General features: G+C 40.7%; 2 protein-coding genes across 3 annotated transcripts; both read right to left on the reverse strand.

Moving 5' to 3' along the window:
- Positions 1-20: 20 nt before the first annotated feature.
- sin3b (SIN3 transcription regulator family member B) lies at positions 21-15,735 on the reverse strand. 2 transcript variants are annotated; one of them, XM_086161198.1, is made up of 19 exons: positions 15,322-15,735; positions 13,965-14,071; positions 13,430-13,583; positions 11,821-12,177; positions 11,263-11,418; positions 10,981-11,109; positions 10,779-10,868; positions 10,476-10,594; positions 10,184-10,397; positions 9,985-10,101; positions 7,249-7,487; positions 6,355-6,538; positions 4,654-5,506; positions 3,795-3,964; positions 3,498-3,671; positions 2,757-2,849; positions 2,562-2,656; positions 1,413-1,611; positions 21-1,295 (listed from the first exon to the last, which is right to left on the reverse strand). In XM_086161198.1, exons 1-19 carry the CDS (start codon positions 15,430-15,432, stop codon positions 1,059-1,061), a joined length of 3,798 nt encoding a protein of 1,265 aa, XP_086017324.1. In that variant the 5' UTR covers positions 15,433-15,735; the 3' UTR covers positions 21-1,058. The 2 variants fall into 2 exon arrangements, with proteins under 2 accessions (XP_086017324.1, XP_086017325.1); XM_086161199.1 differs by lacking the exon at positions 15,322-15,735 and adding an exon at positions 14,876-15,062.
- A 462-nt stretch (positions 15,736-16,197) lies between these two features.
- haus5 (HAUS augmin-like complex, subunit 5) lies at positions 16,198-24,262 on the reverse strand. The gene is made up of 19 exons (XM_086161202.1): positions 24,044-24,262; positions 23,888-23,950; positions 23,575-23,607; positions 23,240-23,264; positions 22,999-23,131; positions 21,493-21,652; positions 21,302-21,398; positions 20,576-20,667; positions 20,434-20,488; positions 20,198-20,325; positions 20,019-20,100; positions 19,751-19,905; positions 19,421-19,583; positions 19,184-19,264; positions 18,889-19,034; positions 18,586-18,682; positions 17,969-18,107; positions 17,665-17,797; positions 16,198-16,364 (listed from the first exon to the last, which is right to left on the reverse strand). The coding sequence occupies exons 1-19, from the start codon at positions 24,139-24,141 to the stop codon at positions 16,262-16,264; spliced, it is 1,983 nt and encodes a 660-aa protein (XP_086017328.1). The 5' UTR covers positions 24,142-24,262; the 3' UTR covers positions 16,198-16,261.
- Positions 24,263-24,680: the final 418 nt, after the last annotated feature.

A 24,680-nucleotide genomic window follows, 5' to 3' on the forward strand; every position in this document is an offset into this window, starting at 1 on the left:
CCTGCCAATCAAAATCTTAAGAAGGTCACAACTAGGTTGTTTATTTCATTATAACTGATACAGGATAAATGTTATACATTCTATTTTAACACTGATATTTTTGCTTTTATTTTTCAATGTCAGTATGCAAAAAACAGACAACACAAAGAAATCATGATTATGATACATAATTTGAATGCTTCATCATTATTATTAAATCAATTAAGTTTAAGGACTCCTTGTTGCCCTGGTGATAACTTGTTTACCTACAACACAAAAAGAAAAAAAAATACAAAAAGAAAATGATGCAAACATCAAGAGTTGGCTAACAGAAAACACTGTAAAGAACCACAAGATTTTTAGATGCATCATTTTGTGTAAATGCATATATAAAAATGCAGGCCACCTGTTGTATATATGCACATACAGAAATAATGGGATTTCCAGAGTTGTGAAGTCTGCACTGGGCATACAAACAGACAAATGAAGAGAGCAGGATACACATACATACACACGTTTACCATTATCTCTCCATATAAACAAGCATAAATCAACCAACAAGCAGAAGGCTCTCTGGCTTTAGAAGCTAAAAACTACACTTGACTTAAAAAAAAAAAAAAAAAAAAAAAAAAAAAAGACCCCAAAAGAAAAAAAAAAAGACCCCAAAAGGAAAAAAAAAAAAAAAAAAAAAAAAGACATTCACATTTCTTAAATTCCATGATCTCATAACTTTCAATTTTCTCTGTCCATCGGTCTCATCAACCTTCCGTGCTGCCAGAGGAGCTCGACTGATGATTCTTGGGAGGGGGCGGGCTACTTTTTGTGCCCTCTTGTCTTATTACTTCACCGTTGGCCCACGTTCCGCTGACTGTGCACCCACTCACTGACTCACCGGGCTGATGTCTACAGTCTAGGGGCTGCGTGTCTTTCTCCCACTCTTTCCTTCTGCCAGTAGAAGTGAGTGAGTGAACATGTTGCAGAGGAAGAGACGCGGTTCTGAAAGGTTTAGTGTGCGAATGTCCTGTATGTCCATGCATTTATCTTGGTGTGTATTTGTGGACGACTGCGTGTGTCCGGCTCTATGGTGAGGCAGGGGCTTTGCTACTACTGTACTGAACTTGGTATCTGTTGACCGTCTGACCTTTCACCTCGGTTGACAGGCAGGTGGTCTTGCAGGGGATCATGTCCTCCTCCTCTTCGCCCATCAGCCAATTTTGAACTGAGCGTTCGGCCGAAGCCGGGACGTGATTGGCCAGCCAGCCTTGGTGCCACTTGTCAAAGCGTTCATGCTGGTTGGCCGCCACTCTGTGCTGTGACTGTGGAGGAGGAGAGGCTGTTAAAGCCTTGTCAGGGAGACACGAGGGATTCGACAAGCTTAAAACGGGCGAGTCCGTTTTCAATGACCTTCAGCGGAAAAAAAAAAAAAAACCTACCTTCCGGGCCTTCACCAGCGCTCCTCTGCGGTACATGTAATCCTCGGAGTTCATGACAAACACCATTTTGTGAGTGTTGAGTTTGAAGCGGCAGTCCAGGCTCCCGGCGTTCTCCACGCCAAGCTGACGGTGCCACTCTCTTCTGCAGCGCATTGCCTCCACCTGCCGCACCTGCCAGCGGCGGAACCGACGCAGGTTCCTGAAAGGAAAACGCACCTTTATTCATCTAAAAGCAACCGGGGACCTTTAGGTGAACCCTTTGAACTGAAATGGATCGGAGTTACAGGAAATGGTAGAAAATGGATGGACGAACGATCACAGCTGTAGTGTTGTATTGATTATCAAGCTATCTTTGGAGAAAAAAAAAAAAACAAACAAACATTTTTTCCACAAACTATGCTGAGGGTCAAATGTATTTCATAAACTTTCAAAACAGATCATTCCCATTAAAGACAAATGGATCAAATTTATACACCACAGCATTTCCTACATTTCACTGACTGAACTTTAATGGATCAGTGGTGTCTCCAGTAACTGGCTTACTGAGAGGAAACAATGTACTTTGACAAGGTTATTTAATTACTTTTATCAGGTACAATAAGAGTGAACACTGTAAAACTGATGGTGGGGCGTGGGGGGGCATTTGACCAGCGATCACACTCAATGCTTGACTTAGCTAACAGTTGGTAAACAAAGTCAAACAAATAAAACTCAACAACGACATTTCCACTTTAGTTAGTAACAAGCTAAAGCTATAGATAATGTATTCCTATAAAGGAATAAGGACGTCGCATTTGAGTGTCCCTGGGCAAACATGCTAGAAACCCTCACTGCCCTGATAAATGGATTCTGCGGATCATGCAAGGCCTGAAATTTACCATTCGGTTCCAACTGTAGACCTAATTTTCCTGTTTTACACCACTTGGGGGCAGCAGAAACAATTTGAAAGCACAAAGCTACAATATAATTTACCTCTGATTTTGTTATAATGTAACTTAAACTTTGATGTCTGCAGTTGGAAAGCAAGATCCTCATTCATTTTTAGTGATATTTCTCACGCGACAACATTCAATACAAAGAACAAACAACAAAGCTGCTTTGTGGAAAAAATGATGGGGATATTGGAAATGTAGCGTGCATCGGTCATACCTGGGAAGAAATACAGGTTTGAAGAAGTAACCCTCTGCTTGAGAACACAGACTTGACTCTGTTCCGACAAACTGCTCCATGTAGCTGGACAAGCACTGAGAGCAAGACACAGAACAAACTTCAGTTTAATCAACTACAGTGATTCCAATGTTTATTACTTTGACAAGAGTCATTTATGATCATGCATGTATTCACCTGTACATCTAGCGGGTCGTCAGCCTGGGCCTCCTCGGTGTCCAGAAGCTCAATGGTCATTGTAACATGACCCTTGTTTTGAATGAACATCACCTAATGGAAAAATGGCAAAACACAAATCACACACCCGACTACAGCCGGATTCAGAATGAACCACCTGGAATAAATCCCTTCAGATGAAACAAAATAGAGCTGCTGTAACAGTAAAGGGGATGCAAGAACACAAATAAACCTGTAATGGCCTCTGATTGTCTTGCTTTTAACAAGTGGACATCTTACATTTGAGTTGAAACCCATAGATAGCAATATCTACTCCTGTACCCGAGCAAAACATTGTACACTGCGTGACATTCACGAGCGCAGGCAATGAAGATTGACTATTTTCATATGATTTAGTAAATGGCTTTTCACAGTGAACATGAAGGTTGCCGGGTTAGAAACATTTTTCCTTGAAACATTTCGGCAGATATCGTGAAGATAAATCATGACCTTTATGTATCGAAGTACACGAAATACCAAATCTAAAATGTAATTCGGGAAAATATCTTTTGATAAAAATCAGCAGGTTAAAGAGCAGTTCCTAAAAATGTGTTTGTTGTGTGTTGCAGTTTTGAACTAAGGGGCATTTTTGTATATATTTATTTTACATACACTTTCAGCTGTTGCCCTAATTTTATGAGACACAAATCAACTATTGTTGTCACATCGCAATTTTACATTCATCAAGACCTTTGCTCTCACCTTGAAGCAGTTCTCTTCAGCCATAACTCTCTCAGCTTTCCACTGGTAGCTGGTCTCCCACGCTGCTCGAACGCACTGGGAAGACAGATTCCCCCCAGCGGCACCCCTTTTCCTCTCAGCCAGGTAAAGATCAACCACCTGCAGGCACACCTCGTCGCTCACTAGGTGTTGCAGCTGCAGGAACACCAAATGGAGAATTGAAGGGTCAATCACAGAGGACAGTACAACGTGGACATGTTTCAACCCAAATAAAAGAATGCAATTATATTTGCCTCTGCTCTTAGTGAAACTACTTACCTGCCGAATGATGTTGTGAATCACTTTGTCAATGGTGAAGCCAATGTAGGCATGAATGGTGAACATTTCTCTCAGTGTGTCTTCGTACTGCGTGGAATCCAGGTTGCCATCCAACAGGCTACGGACCATGTCCAAGAAGGCGGGGTAGTACTCCTCTAACTCCACCTCACCTGAGGGTGCAGTGGGTTTTCATTATGTTAAGAGTGTTGTTGAGGATCAGTATCACTAAGAAAATATTGTGGGATGAAGCGGACATAATTTTCTCTCACAGGCAGAGAATATTAAATTGTGAGTAAAGTAGAAGCATCTAATAAAACGTCCGACCGATGATTAATATTCTATATTTTAGAGATAAAACCTATAACTATCTAATCCCAGTTCATGAACAGTGACTGCAAGTACATCTGATATCTTCTGGTGGTAGACATTAAAGAAGGCCAACTTACAACATTACAAAAATTGTAGAATGCAGAAAGCAGAATATAGTCAAGTTGCCAAAATAGATTATTTCAAAAGATCAGAAAATCCTACAGTATCACATAATAGTGCAGTAAATTCATTATCAATGTGTCTGACGTGCTTACTGTACAGCTCTGAATAACAGCAGAGCAAACAACAAACCGTCGTTCTGGAGATTTCAAACAACCATTTGATATCATGCATCGAACCCCTAACATTTAAACTGCAAAAATAACTGAGAACTAATTCAATGGCCACCAATTAAACTGAAAGTGTAGTTCCACAGCTTATAATCAATTTCAAGGCATATTTTTCACAACATCTGTCAGCGGTTTGACTCAAAATCTACCGGGTCAAGCTGGTGATCTAAACTGTACAATCTACTGGTGGGGGAACTTACTGGGCTGTTTTAATCGGAGCTCCATGGCCAGGTCACAGGCTTTTTCCCTCCTACCCTCTGCCATCAGCAGCCTCTCCCTGCTCTGCTCAGCTCGGTGCTCTAGCAGCTGCCTTTCCGCCTGTCGGTAAACTCGCAGCAGCCGCGAGCACAGAGTCTGGTGCAACCGCAAGAAGAAATACCAGTTGTTGTTAACAAAAAAAAGATTGTAGACTCCATCCAGCTCTTTCTGATGCTCCGCTTCAGGGTCACGAAGGTCCACCTTCTCCGCGACTGCACCCGAACCTGTCTCCATGGGTGTCGATCCAGAGGTTGACCCGGTGGTTGGTGCCGTTTGACTTGTGCTACTGGATGGGGCAGAGGCCTCGCTGTCTGCAGGTTGGGATGGGCTACAGCGCCTCCGTCTGGACTCACTGTTCAGTTGCTGCTGGGACTGGATCTGGCCCTGGTTTGGTTGGGGTTGAGACTGACTCCCTGTGGCTGCTACTGCTGCTCCTGATCCATTAGTAGTATTACCATTTCCAGCTGGTGCTGTTGTTCCAGCTGCTCCTCTCTCTCCTCCCTCCTCTAGCTCAGCCTCCTCATCTGTCCACTCTTCGGTGTCGCTGAGTTCACCACGCCGCGAGAAGAACAGGTCAGGGACAAAGTGCTGGATAATGCGCTTGATGTGATCCTTGTCATCTTTGTGGATAGTGGGCTGACGTTTGACATGGTAGATGATAAGAGATGCTGCATCCTCAAGGATCTGTTTGTCCTCATATGTAAACACCATATGAGGTTCACTCGATGAAGCTGAACCAGAGCCGTTGCGACTCTGCTGGCCAACTCCTCCCTCCTCTGTGCTCTGCTCCTGTCTCTGATGAACAGAGTGAGATACAAGATGATCACGTGTTAAGTTTAAAAGGGCCTATTAAAAATAAATACATGTCGTTTTTTAAAATCAAAACACTACAGGGACATGAAACTAAATTAATCGTTTATCTCCTTAAAAACAGATTGTGAGTTGAAAGGCCTATGCAAATTAAACAAAAACTGCTCTTGTGAAGTGCAGCGAATTCAAACAAAAGTAAACATCTAACTCTCAGCCACTTATACACTGGGAACAACCAACCACTCGCTTCTGTCTTTCGCTTCACTCATTCAGTACATTTACTTGCACATTAGATTTTGCAACAGTGAATATTGTCAACAGGATCAAACTTCTGGCGTTTCAACAAATTCTGTGGAATAATGTCAGAATGTGAAAGAAACATGAGAGAGAAGGAAATTGCTAAATCAGTTTTGTAATTATTCCAATTTTCATGGTGACTAACTTCTAATCTCAAGGAAATAAGTCAACCGGGAATAGGGAAAATAGTGGTTTCTACAAGAAAAGCTGTGAACAAGCTCTGAGATCTGGACACATGCTGAAAAACACAAGGGCAATATTCTTTGCTAATTTGTGTAAGAATGACTTCATGTGAACATAAATACAGTGACATGGTTTACACGATTATACGAAATAAAGAGATACATGACGATTCAAGCCTACTTTTTCCCTTCAGAAAGTAAACTTGACAGACTACCTTGGATAAAACCGCGGCTGGAGTGTCCACCAGCATCCCCAGTTCTGCCTCCTGTACTTTTTATGAAATAATAGCATGTGCCAGTCCACTCCATATGTTTCTTTACTACCAACTGACAGAAAAAAGAAAAAGAAATTACCTCATCATAGACACTTTCGATTTCATTGAGAAGACTCTTTGACCGCAGGGCCTTCATGTCGTTCTGTTTGAAGTTGACTCCTTGGTGGTCAAGAGACTTGAGGTAAGCCTTCTCGTACTGCTCCCTCCAAATTTTATTAAAACCCTGCTGGGCCTCTCTCCACTCCTCTTCTTTAGCTTTCAACCTGTAATGGATGACATAGATTCATTCTAAATACTCCATAAACACAATGACCGCATTCATTTGCATTAACCTGTTTGTCATAGTAGTTTAATAAATATCAATCCAGTGAGGGAGTCAGGTCAGCCTTGCAAAACACATCCTTCGTGTTGAGCCCCTTCCACTATGCACAGTGATTCCAAGTGAAGAAACGGTGAGATCCATAAACTTTGGATCAAGTTGCTGTGAGATAAACCTAATGAAATCTGTAAATCTGTTCAGTGCCTTGGTCACATCATGCCTCCTGTGTGAACTACCTGAGTCCCTTGTGTATCTCACACATGTAACTTGGCTGTGAATTACACATGAGAAGAGATGGCACCAGTTTATTTCTGGAGGCAATTTCACACACTGATATTTCTATTTAAATATGTCTATTTAAACTATTTTTAACTCAGCTTAAATTGGTATGGATAAACTAAGGTGAGAGGACTACTTGGTGGATGGTCTTATTGTTCTTCCCAAGTAAAATTAAAGCACTCGAACAACATGACAAATTAAGTTTGCTAATGCATGTGCAGACAGGACAGAAAAGCAATATGCGACAATTGCAAATGTACATATGCACTAGTCACGAAATGGTTAACATTTTAATCCTAAATGTTTTCTGAATACCTTGGCAAGGATTGAATGTGAAATAATGGTTACCACATCAGAGAAAGAACTCGGTCTGACCTCTTAAGCACCACAGGCACCGCAGTAGCAGGACTCCTCTTTAGCCCCTCAATGATCTCGGGAGCCTTGTCACCATAGATCCGATAAACAGCACGGCGTTGGATGACCTCAGAGGTACCACCCAGACAGTCATCTAATCTGAATCTGTCCTGATCTTCAGGTGAAAGGCGGGACAGCTTTTTCTGGACACTCTCTAGTACCCTGATGGTGGCCAGGTTTGTTTCCAGAACAACATCCAGCTGTAAGGGTGCAGTATTGGGAAGAGATTTTAGGTGTGAACAGATGTGGCTGCCAGACATTTCGCAAAGAAACTTGTCAGTCTTACAATAATCTGATTGATCCTTTGTGGAACTCTGAAAGACAGTCAATCCTCGAGTCAAGTCCCTCTGATCCAATTTTCTCTTGGGATTATGAGTATTATTATAATAAAGGACTGGAGTTTCTGGGTTATAACCAAAATTGAAGAACCAAAGGGCCTAGAACACCTCTGGCTAAATGACAGCATCTCAAAAATGCCCCCTCAGCATAGTACAGCATTTTCTTCTGAAGAAGATGAGGTGGTTACAGTGACAATACTTTCCCAGTTACCGGCACAAACAAAGGAATTTTTACAATGATGTTTAGCGACGCAAAAACTTTGTCCATTCAACTGATAATGGATAGAAGAAAAGGGAGAAGGGATGCTAGTACTCAAGATGGGCAAGAGCAGAGGTCCACTAGGATGTTCTTACTTGTGTCCAGTTATTTTAACACACCACAATGAACTCAAAGCAGAAAATGGATAGCTGGTTTGCTGTGCTGGACTACATTGGAAATAAGCACAGGACTACAAACATTGGGAGTAAAGCTGAGACAAACATTTGAAAAATCCTCTTGAGCAAGCTTGGACGACATGACACAAATATTGATATTGAGCACCTCCAGGGAAAACGCAGGTGAGAAAAGACCCGTTGCTGAAGCCGGCAGAAAGAGACAAGTCCAATTCAACAGATGATATTCTGGTCAACATAATCGCGGTAGTCAAACTCAATTGTCTTAGCTATGGTATTTTATGATCTTTTCAGATAGTTGGTTTTTGAAACCGGTATCAAGATTGCCAATTAAGGGTTTGCATTAAGCTTACTTAAATATAGGCAGGACAAAAACCAGGGTCATTAGATTACCAGATTCTGCTCTCTCAAGAAAACACCTGTATTGTAATCTGATGGTGTAAAGACCACTATTGACATGGAAGTCTTGAGAGAGGGAGTGGGAAAGGTGGTGAAGTTCCTAGTCGTGCTGGGGAGTCGAGCAATTATATTGAACTAATCTGGCAGCAGTTTCACTTTGAATACTGCAGCCCATCTCCAGTTTATCATTACAGGCCTCTACATTTAAATCTGAACTATTTGCAAAAGAATGGTGTATTTCTACAACCATGGACAGAATTCATAATTCTACTTTGATGGATTTTATTTTCACTTAATGATGAGTTTTGTTAATATGCAAAACCAATTGCAGTTGGTTGCAATGAAAATGATTGTGTTAGTTGCTCACCCCAAAGTATTTGATTTTCCCACTGTTAAAGACTTTAGTCTTTAGTTAGAATCTTTCAAGAAAGTGATGAAAACCATTTTGAAAAAAACTTGACTTGGGAAAAAAAAATCAATCAATCAATGAGATCTTTGACTGTTCATTAACCAGGCAGGCCCTCAGAAATCAATACCCCTTTTCAAAAATTGTCTAATAGAGGGTCATCATGTTAAATGTCATCAAACAAAAAAGTTTCCTTAAAACTGCTCAGTAACTGATGGTTAAGAAAATAGAACAGACAGCTTGTGCTGGAAGTCAAGCAATTCTCAAAAATCTGTGGAATGTGCAAGAGTTCTTCACCAGACCAAATGAAATAACTAATTACTTTCCAACATCTTCAAAACAAAGCAGACACTTAAAGCTCTGGTGGGAAATTGGATGTTACCTAAATGTGACATTGTGGGCGAAAACAAGAAAAGGTATTCCTGGACAAAGCTGAGGAGTTGGTAAACTTCTTAAAGTTGCTGCTACACTGCTTTTCAAACTAATATGTAATTTATTCAATAGATGCTTACTCAGTGAAACCCTTCTGAAGATTGGAAAGGCTCTAATATTATGCTTTTGCCTGATGAGGCAAAGGCAAATGTCAAAATTACAAATTCTTAAACCTAGTTTGTTCCCATTATAGAAGGTGTTGCTTGAGATAACATGAACCTAAATCAAAACTATTTTATTAATAATGGTGAACTCAAATAAGCACAACATGCTTGTGGACCAGGACAGCAATGCTGCGTTAATACACAAGAGAACAATTGTTAAAAAATGTGGCTAATAGGAACATACATGGAAGTGTGCTTTTCGGTTTTTCTGGTGTTTTTTTTTCTGATGGTTTTTCTGTGGATTCTGACATTGGTGCTCAAAGAATTGTTACCATTCCCAAACATGAGGGTATTGCCCTACAGCTTTTTCTAAATGAAGAATTACTCCCTCTGATAGACTTTGTGAAATTTCACAGTTATATATGTGGAGTGGTATTCAACATGGGCTAAGTTCATATTTAGTTTTGATAAAACCTGATGTTTTTTTTCTTGGTTTTATATGTATATATATTCTATTGCTTTAGCTAGAGTTCATATATGATTTGTCAGGGAACTTTTTAGATCATGTACATCATGCATTGCATCCTATAACTCAAAACGGCATTCAGTTGTCTGTAAGGAGTACCTCAAATCTTTCGTCCTCACAACGGTGCAGCTGCTCCTCATAAGGAGTTTTCTTCGAACTCACAAAGGTGGAATCCTCCGACCAGGAGGGGAACGACACCCATGTGTCATTCAACACCTGCAGAAACCGTCACACACAAAGTTAGCCATCAAGAGATAGGGTATTTATTACTCCTAATAACTCTTAAAATGGATTTTACCTCCTTGCATAAAGCAGTCCGCCCGCTGCATTTGGGCTGCTGGTAGGTCTTGGGCAAAGCTCTGTAGCTGGACCCCAGGCGTTTGCAAGAGGCATAATCCACCTCCCTGCCCCCTCCCCCCTCCATGTAACGATCTGACAGCCCTGACACAGCATGAGAGAGCTCTTTGTCCCCCAGAAATGACTTGAACTGTGTGTACAGTTCGGGAAACTTCCTGGAACGAGATGGATTAAGCTATGAGTGACAGATAGTTCACACATCTATCTAGTTCATCATCTTGCCATCTACTTACCCCAGGAAAGGGGTGACCAGCTGCAGCAGTTCAGCTCCTGAAACTACTTCCTGGTTAAACAAGGCAATGCAGCGAAGGAAGTTCTCGTAGACTTCCTGACTTTTAAATAGACGACGAACCTGAGTTAAAAGTGGAGGAAGGAGAAAAAAATGTCAAAAAAAAAAAAAAACACATTAAAAACACAAAAAGAGTGTAATCAAGAAGACAGAGAAATTAAGTGGAAGTGGGTCAAAGAATAAAAAAAAAAAAAAAAAAAAATGGGAAAAGGATTTCGACACTGCTGCTACAAAAATTATGTCTCACCTTATCAAAAAAAGAGAATTCTCTTAAGACTCCGTGTTTGCCGACTGAAGCAAAGGACTGATCTTTGGTACAGGAATACTTCATTTTTTTCTTTGAAAAGAAAAAGGGATTGTAATGAGTATATCTATGAAAAAATGACTGTAAATGGTGCATGTGCATTTTGAAGTTCATGGTAAACAGTGTGTGGCAGTAGCTATATTACCTTGAGTAGCGGGGACATGTGCTGCAGTAGTATGGGTCTGGGCCTCTTTTTGTTCTGTTTGGTTATCGTGTCCTCTTCCTCTGTTCTTTTCAGCTGCTCTTTCCCCCCTGTGAGAGAGCTCCCTGTGAACTAAAGGAGGAAAAAAAACAAAACACATGAACGTTGGGGAAGGTGGAAGTGTGCTTTACAAGACTGAACTCAAATACTTTGTCCTAGAACTTTCAATTTGAATTTCTAGTTTGAAAAGGAAATAATTTTATGTCTGACAACAGTTTGACTGACCAATGATCTCTTGGCATCTGGTAAGAACTGCCCAAACTCTGCCAGCAGGTCTTCTTGTCCCTTGAAAAGACTAGCAACCTTGGAAAACACCTCATCTTCTGTCATTCCACTGGTACCTCTGCTGCCACGACTCTCCTTCACCTCTAATTGCTCCTTCTACAGGATAAAGGGGAGAAACAGGGTTCGAGTGTGCTGAGGATTTAAGGAATGAAAAGCAAAGCTGAGAGATGTTCCATAGCCTATCAATATTTGAACAGTATTCTGAATGTAGGAGAGACAGGCATGATGACTGTCCTTTAATAAGCTGACCCCTCTAAAGGTTTGATACTTGAGCATTATTTCATTCCAACACTTACTTTCACTTAGAAATTTAAAAATGCCATATATCAACTAAAGAGGGACAGACAGCTTAACTGCAGTCAAAATGTAGTCTGTATGACTGGGGACCAAATAAACACCCCAAGTATTGGTGACCAAAATGTCACTTCCACATATCAAAAGTTTTAACTTTTCAGTAAAGTTACAAGAGAAAATATTACTTCTCTATCAGTACAGTACCTGATATGTATGGAGAATCTCCAGAAAGGCTCTGTAGATCTCTGGATGGTCCAGAAAACGATTTTTGATCTTATTTACATAGCTGATGGCACTGTCAAACTCTACTGGGCTAGTCTCTGAGGCAGGTGGAGACACGGATGAGGTGGTTGCCTGGTTTTGGCTCTCTCTGCTCGTCAAGGGGAGAGACAGTCTGCTTGGATTTTCTGCAGGTCCTACTGAAGCTGAAGACTCCACTGAGGCTGCTTTGACTTCACTAGTCTGGGCGGGTCCAGCTTCAGAGCTAGTGGAAGAGGCACTACCTGAGGTCACAGTCACTGCAGAGGTGGTGATACTCTTTCCCTGCTGACTGGATGACACCTGAATAAGATGTAAAATAGTAGCATTGGAAAAGATAAAAATTATTACTGTTAGAGATACTTTTTTCTCACACTTTTCCTCTAGATATCAACATTTAGTCTTTTAAAATTTCAAGACGGTTCATTTAAATCCCCCAAGTGAATACAAAAACATTTGACAATTTTTTAGGTCTTTTACCACTGTTACATTGATTTCGAGAGATACACATTTTAATTATGGGTTAGCCATTCATTGAATAATTCAGAGAAAGTCCAATGGCAATGGTTTTATTAATGGGGTGTCAAACAGCTAAAAACTAACATTAATTTTAAAGACAGAGCTTTGAGCTAGGTGCCCAACACCTAACAGTAAACAGACGGATACACCCACTGGTGAACATTGTGAAGCTTTTAGCAGTCAAGAGCCAGGTGGGAGTTATTGAGATCAAAATAGAACTAAACAAAATAAATGTTACACCCAGAAAAATACCGTAGGAAAAAGACCAATAGTGCTCCTGCCGACTAACAAACTTGCCATATAAACTTGTATTCAAGATATGCTTGACCATAGATTTTTCACAAGTGCAGTTTGCATTATAAAATCTGAGATTTAAATGCCAGCTGACTAGGTTTGACACAAAAAAAAAAACAATTCTTCAATCTGAGTGGGGTTAATGCACGCATTTTTGACATGCATGTAAGTGACTCAAGTACCCTTAATACATGTTTAACTAGAGCCTCCCACTTCCTGAAATGCTTATGTCTTGCTTCTTGGCTGAACTAAAAAAAAGCGAAATGTGTTCAATTTGGTTCCTTAGGGTAAAAATCGAGGTCCCTTTAATTCAAAGATGAAATGTAACAAATTAAATGTTATTGAAGAGGCTCCTGTATTTTACTGGGTTTTGGCGCCATGCAATGTACAATCCAGGTCAAAGTGTTGTAAGACAAATATCTTAAAGAAACTTGGACATTTTCTTAAATACCCAAAGGGCAATTTTTAGACTGACATCTCATTGTTTCAAAGAGCCACCCAAGCCCCTTAATCTGGCCACGACTTTAGAAAGTATGTCTAAATAAATATCAATCTCAACTTACATAGGAAGCTAAACACTGCATATTTGAATGAATCAGCAGTACGTAGTAAGTCCATAAACGGTATAATCTTCAATTTAAATGAAGTACAAAGGAACAAAAACTGTCGAGAGGTTCAAGGGGTTGAATTCAAATCAAGCACTTGTTTGAGAACATACATTTTGTCCGGGGCAACTGCTTACCTGTGTAGAGAAAGGAGACTGCAAGAAAGCCATGCCATTCTTCGGGACTTCTATCCGATATCCGGGTGGTAGGAAGGCGTTGAATCCCAAAACTAAGTCGGGGTGTCCATGGAAGAGTTGTGACACACGGTTTATTACCCCTGGAGTGTCGATACTATTGAGCAGATCAGAAAGACAAACAAATAAGTTGTATGGTCTACTCGAGCCTCCAATTATAATTTCTTCTACATGTACATGTACATTTTACGGTATCAGCTAAATAACAAGAGAGGGATGTCTTCCGAAGTTTCTTCCTCAACTCTGGCAGCATTAAGATGTGTGGTAAACCCCCTGGATGAGATGTTATGCAAAGTAACCCAATCCCACCTAAGCTCTGCCGACACATCTCCAGAATCCTTATGAGGAATAGCCTCATAAAAAAATGGACCACCAAAATGTTTACAGGTTCACTCTTTAAAGATTGATGGTGACGAGGCGCCGCCTTTTCTTATGCATATCAACCCGTTACCTGCACATTCAATCAATGATACCATACCTCTGTGACTTGAACTCTTTCATGATGTCGAGAAACTTGTTGTATATGCCTGGGTCGTTGGCAAAACGAATCTTGACCTGGTCCAGATATGACAAGGCATCTTCAACCTGAAACACAGGGGAGAGGGTATTGAGAGCTATCAGTCCCACTTGGAACTGTTTGGACGCATTTGGACAAACTTCCACTTTAGCTGGCGATGAAGGCGGCTGTTGGAGATGTTAAACGAACCCACGTTTAGATTTCACCAGATTTGCCCAAACAGCTTGTCGGCACTTCGGTGACCAAACTGTTTGCCTCCTAGCCCCATTCAGAATTAGCTTAAATAAAAAGAAGAGTCGTATCGATTTGCAAGCGACTCGACAAGTGAAATGCGTACACTGCGGATTTTCCTCCGTGCCATTGGTAGATTCTGACACATAAACGGGTTAGTGGTCGGTGTCCTCATTGTCCAACTCAAGTACTCTATCAACACACACACACACACACACACACACACACACACACACACACACACACACACACACACACTAGTTAGCGGAACGGGCTGTGCAAGTAAAAAAAAACCCTCAACAAATGGTGACCGAGGACGACCAGCACATTGTGTTCACTGAACCAGTGCTTTCTTTGTACCCGCTAAACCCAGAGCCAGATTGGGTTACGATTTATTTAAAATGAGCTCACACAAAGCATTTTTCACAAAACAGTCCACATCTTCAGGGGGGGCTGTTCGAGCTAGCGCTAGCCAACAACGGACGATAATAACTCCCCGAACACTTACAACACCTACACACGTTTGCGTTCGTACGGTCGCTTTTGTCGCGGACGAGCCCTCCGCGGTCAATGTCGTGTAGACGACAACAACAGCAAGCGTCGTGATAGGAAAAAATGAAAATACAAATAAATGCCAAAACCTCGGGTTAACAAAGAAGTGTCTAATGAAGCTGCTAATCATGTGAAACCGCCGTTCTTGGCTAGCTTGGCTGACGTCCTCCACTTTGTTCGGGGTGGCCGAAAAAACGAACGAGGAGGAACTTCCCACCACCGATGTCTGAGTTAACGTCGGCTCTCGGCGGCGTTTTCCCCGCACGGTAAATAGGAAACTAACGCTAACTGTGTCACTCGGACGGTCGTTTATAAATTACAGCTTCCACCTTCGACACTGTCCGTCAATGTTCCGCCGTTGAGTAATGAATTACTTTTAACAGGCCAACGAGCTAACTAAGGTTAGCCAGCCGCTGCTTTCACTAACTCGACGTTGTGAGACAGAAAAGCCTCAAATCCAGTGCAACGATCCGACCGACAAAATGGTTCTGACTCTGAGGGACTTTTCGCCCGGCCGTGTCCGTTGTCTCCTTACCTTCAGCTTCTGGAAGTGCTGCTGCTGCACTTGCTTTTGTGTTATAACGTAAGGCTTCTCTTGGATTTGGTTTATTTGCTTCGCCGTGCTGTGCGCCTGAATCTTCGCCATTATCCTGGCGACAGGAGGCTTGAGAGCCACTACCACAACTTGAGGAGGGAAGCTTCGGTGTTGGCTAGCCGACAGACCTTCCCCTCGCTCGGGAAGCCAGCCTGCCAGCGAGCAACCCTACTTTGCCTGGCTGGACAGTCGCGGCAAAGCGCAGAGGGTTGGAAAATCCAGCTGAGCTGAGGCTGCCGACAGACGGGCTGCTACGAACCGCGACTTTGACCGAACATCACAGTCGAACTAAATAAGCCGAGGGACAATGGTTACCGTTTATCGTATTTAAAATAACTATCGCCTGTCTCTTTAAATTCGGCGGCAGCGGTGTGTCTTGGCGTCCGGAAGCCAGAGTAGGAGTGAAAATTCGGAGGGGGGAAAAAAAAGAAGAGTGAAAAATTGAACTGCGCAGCCGCGGCGATGGGAGGAGCTGAGTTCACAAGAATCAGATTGCTCCACTCCCCCTTCACTGCTACAAAGGAGCGGCATAGCTCCGTAGCAAAACCCAAGCAGAGTTTCTCACCGCTCCACCGGCCCCGGCGATGTGCAGGGCTGCTGCTGCCGCCTCTTCGCCTCCCCCGAGGGGGTTCGCCAGCTTCGGCGAGTCGCCTCCTCTTATCACACGTGGCTCCAGACGACTTTTCGGTTCCGATCTTTAAAATGCACGTCGACGGACGTTGTTTAATTGCGTTTCTTTTTATTTATCGGTTACACATAGTTGCACAGGAAGGGGAAAGAAAACTTCGAACGGTTTCTTTTTTTTTAATTCTTTATTCGTGTTCCCATGCAGTATGGTAGATCTTCCGACTCGAGATGCCGGAAGCTGAGATTCGTCCTCTTAAGAAGCTTTGGCAGCCAGTTTCCACCTTTGAAGCCACTGCTCACAAGTCAGTCCTCCTTTACGAAGCTCCTTTAGGACGTGCTGCCCTGGTTGCTCCCACCTGCAACATACATAAGAGCACAAAGTTAATTAAAAACAAATTAAACTGTCATACAGACACTACTTTTTATTTGTTTACTGATGCGTTAACCCCAAAATAATAGCATAATAGGCAAAACAGTTTTTAAATGTCAATAGTCCTGACTGTCTCCGCTAAACATTTATTTTGTAGGGTCAGAATCCAAATAAGTGCATTCATTGTGTGACTATAAAAAAAAAAAAAAAACACATCTCCAGTGACAGAACAAATTGAACTACTTGAATTGTACGTTTGTATAAAAAAAGATAATTTTCCTTGAAAGTCAAAAGATAAAGGCTCACATAGACTTCAAAACAGTTTTTTCATAAAAGTTCAAATCAATCACTCAGGAGTTCAAAAATAGTTGAAGCTTATTGTCCAAACCTCTAGTTGGTAAAGCTGGACATATTTGTGTGCACTGACAATATGAGGAAATTAATTTAAGAGTTGTCAAAAGGAGCATTACTGTTCCTGATGATCATATATAATGCTTCTGAAGACCTCAGCAGGAACAATGAGAAAAATGAAACAATATGAACCACAGCAAAACTAATGAGACTCAAGCCAGAACTTTCTTTCTTTAAACCAACGTGACAATATATCTGGTTGTTGTAAAGGGAATATATCTTATGTCAATACACATCCTTAAGCCAAAATGACGAATAAAAAGAACCGTCTCTTACTGCTACTCAGTTGAAACTGAGAAGTAATTTAAAAGCTATTCTTAATCTGCTCCAGAAAAAAAGCCTGCAAAACTGGAAAGGCCCACAAAAATCAGCAAATAAAAGTGTCTCTTCTTCTTGGCTATCAGGGCGCTGCACTAAAAACTTTTTCATCATGCTTCTAGCCATGGACAAAAAAAAAACAACACTCTTTTCTGGACCTCTTCCCCTCCTGTCTTTATTTAGTACGACCCATGTAATTTCACATGCTTTCACCGTACACTATACAGATAAGTGTGTATGGAAGTAGTCCTAAGCAAATAAGAATCATAGTAAAATTTTAAGACCTTTGCTAGTAAAGATAGCCAATCTTCACTGAGGGACATGAAGGACAATGAACATGCTTACACACCAGTTAAAAATCTGTATGTAGTGCCTGCCCTAACAGTTCCCATTGTAAATCTGTGTCAAGGTTCATTACAGGATTCCTATTCTCTACAAAGGCCGCCGTGGGTTAAAATGTTATGACTGCTCATATGAGAGAGGGTTGAACCCTGAATTAATGGTGAAAATCTACAATAATTTTTCAGTAGGATATGGTTTTAAAAAAAAATTCTCACCACTCAGAGATGGCAGTTTTGACTTGAGCTCCATAAGTAAGGCCCTGTGCACAGCGTTGAGTGAGGGTTCTGACTCTTGGTACTAGAGACTTCAGAAGCTTCTGATCTTCCTCCGCCACTCTGGTCAGCAATGCTGAAAAGCATAAAAAACAAAACAAAACAAACTTACACACTATCCATCTGTATTTGTACAGGTGAAATAAATTCTATTTAAACATCTTCATGGGTCTAGATGGCCAAGAGCAGTGCTTGCGCCATTCCTTTTAAAGTTGATAAGCTTCACGGTACTCTTAAGTATGATCACCTTTTTGATCAGATGCTTGCAGCAGTTCTGCCTCCTGCTTTGATTTCTGGAGAGTAGTAGAGTGGAGTTGCAGTAGGTGACGGAGAAAACGCAACTCGTGCTGTGTGCTGCGTGCCTTGAAACACAACTCCTCAGGAACCTTCCAATATTTAGAACATAAAAAGATTTACCGTTCATGTTAAAAAATGATAGTGGGAAAGAAAGTGAGATTTAGCTTGATGAGCGGTGAGCGGTGGCACAAACTGGGGACATTTGTGAAAACAGATTTATAGATATTCCTAAAAAAGGCAAGATAAATTTGTCTTTTTTCCACAAGCAGGGCTACTGAGGGGGTCGGGTACAATGGAAGTCACAGTTAGCTGAATGATCAAGAAGCAGCACAAACTCTCAACACTGACGATGACACGCTTCACTTTTTAAAGGGTTGTTGAAAACAATATGGGACTGTAAATATGGAAAAGATTCATATTTTGACCATATTGGTTGTTTAAATTTTAGATTAAAAGGTGATTGACACTAACTGCATGCTCAGCTGTACAAACTGAAAAAGATCTCAGAATGATCACAATATATCAAAAGTCCACAACATATTAAAAGTCCAGTATTCTGACACTCACCCTGTACATTGGGAATGCCAGACTCTGACAAAGACTGCTGAAGCTCTGGGACTGCAGGCGATGGATGGACAACCATGATGCAGGGATTCTTTGCCCTCTACAAAAACAGACATCCAGTCACTTCTATTTGGCTCAGCAGTTGTCACCACATGATGAGAATATGATGGGATGTATCTTATTATATCTCATACATTAGACGGACATTAATAGTGCATTCATTATTTAATGAATTTTCACTTATACAACAATGTGTTTATATCAGATCCAGACTACTTACAAAAGTGTTAGCGCACATTTTCTTACCCATCAATATTCCTGCAATCGAGAGCAAGCAGTGAAATTGTTCCAAACTGTTTGGCCTCCTTTGAAATGTTGTTCCTCAGACTTTTAGCACCAGTGGGGACATCTTCAAACAGCGGCATCAATTTTGCCCAGAGGAAGTCCTGTAACTGAAAACAGACAGGCAGAAGGACAGATTGATTGTTCAGACACTTTGCAGGATAGATTTCATAATTTAAGAAGAAGAAAAGCATCTTATTCTACTTAAATATAAAGGAACCTTCAAAAGATCCTGTTTCTAATTCAGTTTCATCCACACCTTTGTCTGCTGGCGGATCAATTCTGTCTTGGCTGTAGAGTTCCCCTTGATTAGACTTCTGATCTGATCCTGTCTGTGGACCTGGAAGAACACACCCACACATGTAAAATGATATAACAGCTACGCATCTTGAGTTGATTGAGGCTCAGCAATTTACGACATTTTGTCTTCCAAAATGTGCTATGTCATATGAAGTTCAGCATAGATGGAATCTCGCTATTGTTTAGTTAGTCTCACCACTCGTTGTCTAAAATCCATAACACTCTGCCACTGACTGCGCAGGGTTTTGAGCGCCTCCTGTTGGCTCCTTGAATGCTGTTCCAGCTGGATACAAAAGTTTCTAATGTGATCCCTCGCTGCTGCCTGCATTATACACTTCAGCTCCAGCTCCAGGGTTGACCTGGCAGGGAGTTAAGAAATCCAAGAAGTGCAAAAAGAGGCATAGTAAATTTGCTGTTTTCAAGATCTTTTGTCTGAGAAAGACATTTCTCTATTCCTGGACTAAATGCACATTTCTGTTTTTTTTTTTTTAATCACCCCAATGGAACGCTTAGTCCGTGCACTTACAGTGCCAAAGTTTCTTTGTGGAATTCATCTGCAAAACCAGACACCTCTTGCTCCACCTCATTCTTTTGGACCAGCAGCTGGTTCCGGAGTTGCTGGACTCTGGAGCGAGTTTGAGCTAATTCAACTAAACTCTTCTCCACCTCTTGCCACGCATCCTGGAATCAAACACACATTCCATTTTTATCCAAAAGAAACACCCAGATTTTTCACAATCTTAATGAACATTTGTTTCTATGGGAATTTATGATAGATTTTTTTTGAGCTGCACCTGTAAGAGAGTCTTAACAGGTGGCAATTCATTGTCATCCTCTGCAGAGATGTCCAGTAGATGGTTGTTTTCATAGCGGAACCTAAATGAAATCGGCAAATAATACATAAAAAAAAGGTCAAACCTGTGCAAGCGCTAAAGGAAAAAAAAACTCATTGAAGGTTTCAGAGTTTGCCAACCGTAGAGCTGTCATATCCTGTGTTACATCCAGAGAGGCTAGTTTCTCCTCCAGGTCCCTCTGTTCTCGGGAGGCTAGATATTGCAATGCTGAGAGGACGTGGTTTGGAGGATAACAAGCCAAAACGTTCTATAACACACGAAAAGCAGCAAGATATTAATTTAAGTGTGATTTTTTAAAATGGCATGTATACATGCAATCAATGATATGACAAATTTTCGGTTTGTATGTACCAACCTCCGCATTACATAACCAGTATTGGAACATGGTAGTCCTCTGCTCACATGTCATACTGAAGTGGAAAAAACATTGGTGAACAAGAAATTAATAGATAATTAATAAAGATCAAATTGTATTTAGTGTTCACTTTGGCACTCACCATGTACCTGGAGGTTCTGATGTTTTCAGTTCACTCTCTTGCAAAGACTGAAAGAACTGTACCCTGTCATTACACAGCTCTCTGACTTCACGCTAATAAAAGAGAATATACAGAGATATTTAGATTCTGTCACTGATTTTCTAGGTTGCAACTACATCAGGCTCGCCAATTCATCACAGTATGAAAACACAACCCAACAGAAATATATTCACAACCTATAAAAATTTGACTGGCGGTAACCACTGTAATGTAATGATGTACATGTTCCCATACGGGTGGACAGTTTGTGGAAACAATATATCTTGAATATCTGAAACGTTTGTCCTTCTATTTTTACATTCAATATCAATGTATTAAGAATATTAAGATATAAAAAAACATGTACAGAAAAGCAAATAGCAATATCAGTGTCTTCTGGGCATAATTGGGTACACTTTTATTGCACATTTGAGGCAATTTCCTTCTTATTTTATGGCTATTTCGAGGTAATTTTATACATTTTCTAGCCAATTCAGAAGGGTGGTATTAATTAACTTTTGTATATTATTCATTGTGAAAGCAAATTATTGAAACACAAGAGCATTTGTGTAGAAAATTAGAAAAGATCCTAAAACATTGAATTTTCTGACACTCCTCATATCTCGATACAGATTAAAAAAAACAATTTGTTTTTGCAAGAGTTCCACTCAGTTGAATATAGCCCAGATGTAAGCTGGCAGCTCTTACCAAGACCTGGGCCTCTGCTGCAGGTTTGGAGTTTGGAATATCACCATCACAAGTGCCAGAAGGCTGGTTTTCAAATAATATGTCAATCTCTGCTTCCCTGCATTACATAGATCAGTAATTATTTTCATATTTGATCTGTTATATTATTACTACATGAAGGATCTCTTAATACTTCAATATTTATGGCTCACCTAGCCATATTTTCGAGTTCCTGGCAGTGCCCACCGATCCTTTGTATGTCATCAGAGACCACCTTGCGACCTGAGACGCAGCGCCTCCTGAAGGCTTCTAGAAAGAGCTCTCTGCGGTGGTTGTCTTCAATCTGATCCCAGGTAACACCAATAGATTGCTCTGTAAGAAAACAGCAAGAAGAAAATGTATGTGGCACTGAGAAAAATTCCCTCCCCGTAGATTTTCACCACGGATTCTCGCTGTCAGTGATGTATTCAATGACACTTTTTAAATACTGATAACATAATCAAGGGCTTGTTCCACACAGATATTCACTCCCAACTACAGCAAGCAGCTGGCTTGCTGCTCGGTGTCCTTCTTAACAGTTCAAGGGCCCACCTGGTTATATGTGCACTCAGTATGGATTACACATCAATAAAGAGGAAAAAAAAACAACACAGATACATCAGGGTTTCTGGTGGTATCAGCCACCATACCCCTGTAAATTCCACTTCATACAAATTTAATGCCCATATCCAACTGCAGATATGTTTATTTCTAATGATGCCAATTATTTACATCTGGAATAGCTTTTGCACAGTAACAGATATGTACCTATGATCTTCTGAGTGACAATGGAACCAAAGAAGCACATGGATTAAACTTTGTGTATGATTATTAATGCGTATTTTTTCTTATGTTTCCTTTTGGCTCCAACTCTGTCTCAACTATTGTCAGTTCAAGGCATTTGTCCTTATATCCGCCCCCCCCCCATAGAGTATTTGACTTGGTGATTATTTGAGCCACGAATGCAGTGTCTGCATTGTTTTCAAAAAGTTCATCAGCATCCCTTTGAAGGCTAGTGGACACCCATTTCCTTTTCTCAGTGCTTCCAACATATCCGCCAATGTTTTTTTTTTTTAATTGTTAAATCCTCGCATTGCACCCTCTCTTCATCACAGCTCGCCAACAGGCTTTAACCAGCCTAAGATCCTTCGTCCAATCACTTATGTTGAAAATTACACTTTCCCCGACACAACGCCACTCTACGCTCTTTCGCCATGCTCAACATTTGGTGTTTAACACAAACAATAGCCAGTTAAAGGGTTCCGCCTTCACGTGATTCCAATCAAAATTACTAAATGTTATAGCCTCATCAGAATAAATTGCAAAGGAGAATGTATTTTTCCCCATCAAGTGTACTTGAATTTTTAATTCCTCTAGAAATTGAATTGAATACTTCATAATGCTATTTAAGGCCTTAATTTTTGCAAAATCTATTAATGACTTTTACTGTTTTTCAATGACCTGCAGAAACCCTGATAGACACACAAGCTGACTTCTCTGTGACAATTACAACATGTTGACATCCTATATTTGAGTATTTGTTGCATGTCTTTGTTTGGTATTTCAAAATGGGAACTAGAAAAATTTACATTCTTTTTTTTAGCAGTTTTTATGGTTGGCATACAATATGGAACAGAATAACCCAGAAATACTTCAATGCAAACTCATTGCTTACTGACCTTGGCTGGCAAGCAGCTCCTCTGTTCCGCTGATCTGAGAGTCCAGGTGACTGATCTCATCTTTGAGCTTCTCGATCTCCCTCTGGAGCTCGCACTGCTTTGCAGCCACACTCTGTTGCTCCAGCTGCTGCGACTGAGGGTGTACAGGCACATTTCATTTTATCGGTGTGAATCATAAATATTCGCTTGAAAAATATGGACAAAAAATACAACTATGGAGATAAGAAAAACTGAAGCCTACCTGTTTGTCGTCGAGGGCTTTGTACCTTGAAGTAAGTTGTGTCAAGGAAACCTCTTTCACTAGTATATTTGAGTGTATACTACAAAATTCTGAAATAATAATTCTTGAATTCCTTCGATTCTTGGGAATGGGATTTCAGGGGTAACAAGGAGAAATTACACATTTTCAAAGTTATCTTGGTTCCATGGGGAGGGGGACAAGGACAAAAAATGCAAGACCCTTTAGGTGAGCTTGCAGGGACTATTAAATGTAAACATATTAGTATCATCCAGATTCAAAAGATAATTATACATGTCCATCTACTCGGATGTCTAAGGCCAACATAGTAAGGATACCACTGAAGATTACCTCTCATTACCCTCACATGCCTGGAAGGAAATAAAAAAAATTAGGTCAACAAATAATTTCTTGATGACAAATGGGTTCGTTTGTCATCAAGAAATTATTTGTAAGGTGGCTACAAACTTACATGCAGACATTACAGTTGAAATGTGTAAAAAATTAATTATTATCATTAATTAGCACGTACACCCTATGGTGTTAATGACAATGATCATGATCGTACCATTCCTTAACCCACACTGTTCCACAATGTCGTCACTTCTCTAAGTAATATTTTAAATAATAACAGTGACTCAAAAGACGAACCTTTGTTGAAAGACGTGTTGAGTAACATACGTCCAAATAGATTTTCCAGTCCCAACGCAAAGCCTGGAAAGCAAATGATAAACAGTGACGGTTACGAACCCCAGATCGGTCGTAAGCGCTACGATAACAACAGATCAAGTTAAAAGTAACACTGACGTTTTGAAATAGTTGTCATTCGGCAGGTTCTCCGGCGGAAGAGCGAACTCCTCTATGGCCCATCGTTTCAGCTCCTGTACAAGATTTCTGTCCGCCATCCTAACGGGGAACGGATGATCAACACTTCGAAGTCTGCTGTTTACTTAGCATCACGGCTAGCAAGCTAACTAGCCAGCTAGCTAACCCTGTGAAGGCGTCCGTAAACTTGTTTCGGTGGCTTTCAACTTCCCGCCTTCAGACGCCACTTCCGGATGGAGTCTACCCGGAAATGGCGTCTAAAGGCGCCATCCCTAAATATGGCGCCACAAAAAATAGTAATAAATAAATAAAAATATGTCGCCACATATTAATAGTATTATTTTAATTTATTAATTTTTACTCTTACAGTTAATTGATTGCATACAAAATGAATGTCCTTCTGTTTTCTCGTACCAGTTTAAATCCTTAACATTTGATTCTATTCAGTCAAGTTTGTTTGTTCATATGTTTTGTCTGTTTATGAGCAATAAAAATTCTTAAAATAAATAAATGGGGCGCCACATTAGCCAGCTTACAGATTACACAACCTTGTTTCTGTAAAAGCAATGTCAAGTCCCAATAAGTATTGAAAGAATTTAAAAAAAATTCTCAAAGGCTT

The sequence above is a fragment of the Fistularia commersonii genome, chromosome 16 (genome assembly GCF_037954325.1).
Source record: "Fistularia commersonii isolate RoL2024-O1a breed Wild chromosome 16, RoL_Fcom_v1.0, whole genome shotgun sequence".
NCBI lineage: Eukaryota > Metazoa > Chordata > Actinopteri > Syngnathiformes > Fistulariidae > Fistularia > Fistularia commersonii.

What these genes read in the sequence shown, in the direction of transcription:
- sin3b (XM_086161198.1), bottom strand. Translation starts at nt 15,432, where the DNA reads ATGGCGAAGATTCAGGCGCACAGCACGGCGAAGCAAATAAACCAAATC. An exon ending in AATTCTCTTTTTTTGATAAG is followed by an intron (nt 10,595 to 10,778) that starts GTGAGACATAAT and finishes CTTTTAACTCAG; the next exon opens with GTTCGTCGTCTATTTAAAAG. An exon ending in ACGACCCGCTAGATGTACAG is followed by an intron (nt 2,657 to 2,756) that starts GTGAATACATGC and finishes TCTTGCTCTCAG; the next exon opens with TGCTTGTCCAGCTACATGGA.
- haus5 (XM_086161202.1), bottom strand. Translation starts at nt 24,141, where the DNA reads ATGGCGGACAGAAATCTTGTACAGGAGCTGAAACGATGGGCCATAGAG. An exon ending in CAACACGTCTTTCAACAAAG is followed by an intron (nt 23,608 to 23,887) that starts GTTCGTCTTTTG and finishes ATTTCCTTCCAG; the next exon opens with GCATGTGAGGGTAATGAGAG. An exon ending in TGGCATTCCCAATGTACAGG is followed by an intron (nt 18,108 to 18,585) that starts GTGAGTGTCAGA and finishes AAATATTGGAAG; the next exon opens with GTTCCTGAGGAGTTGTGTTT.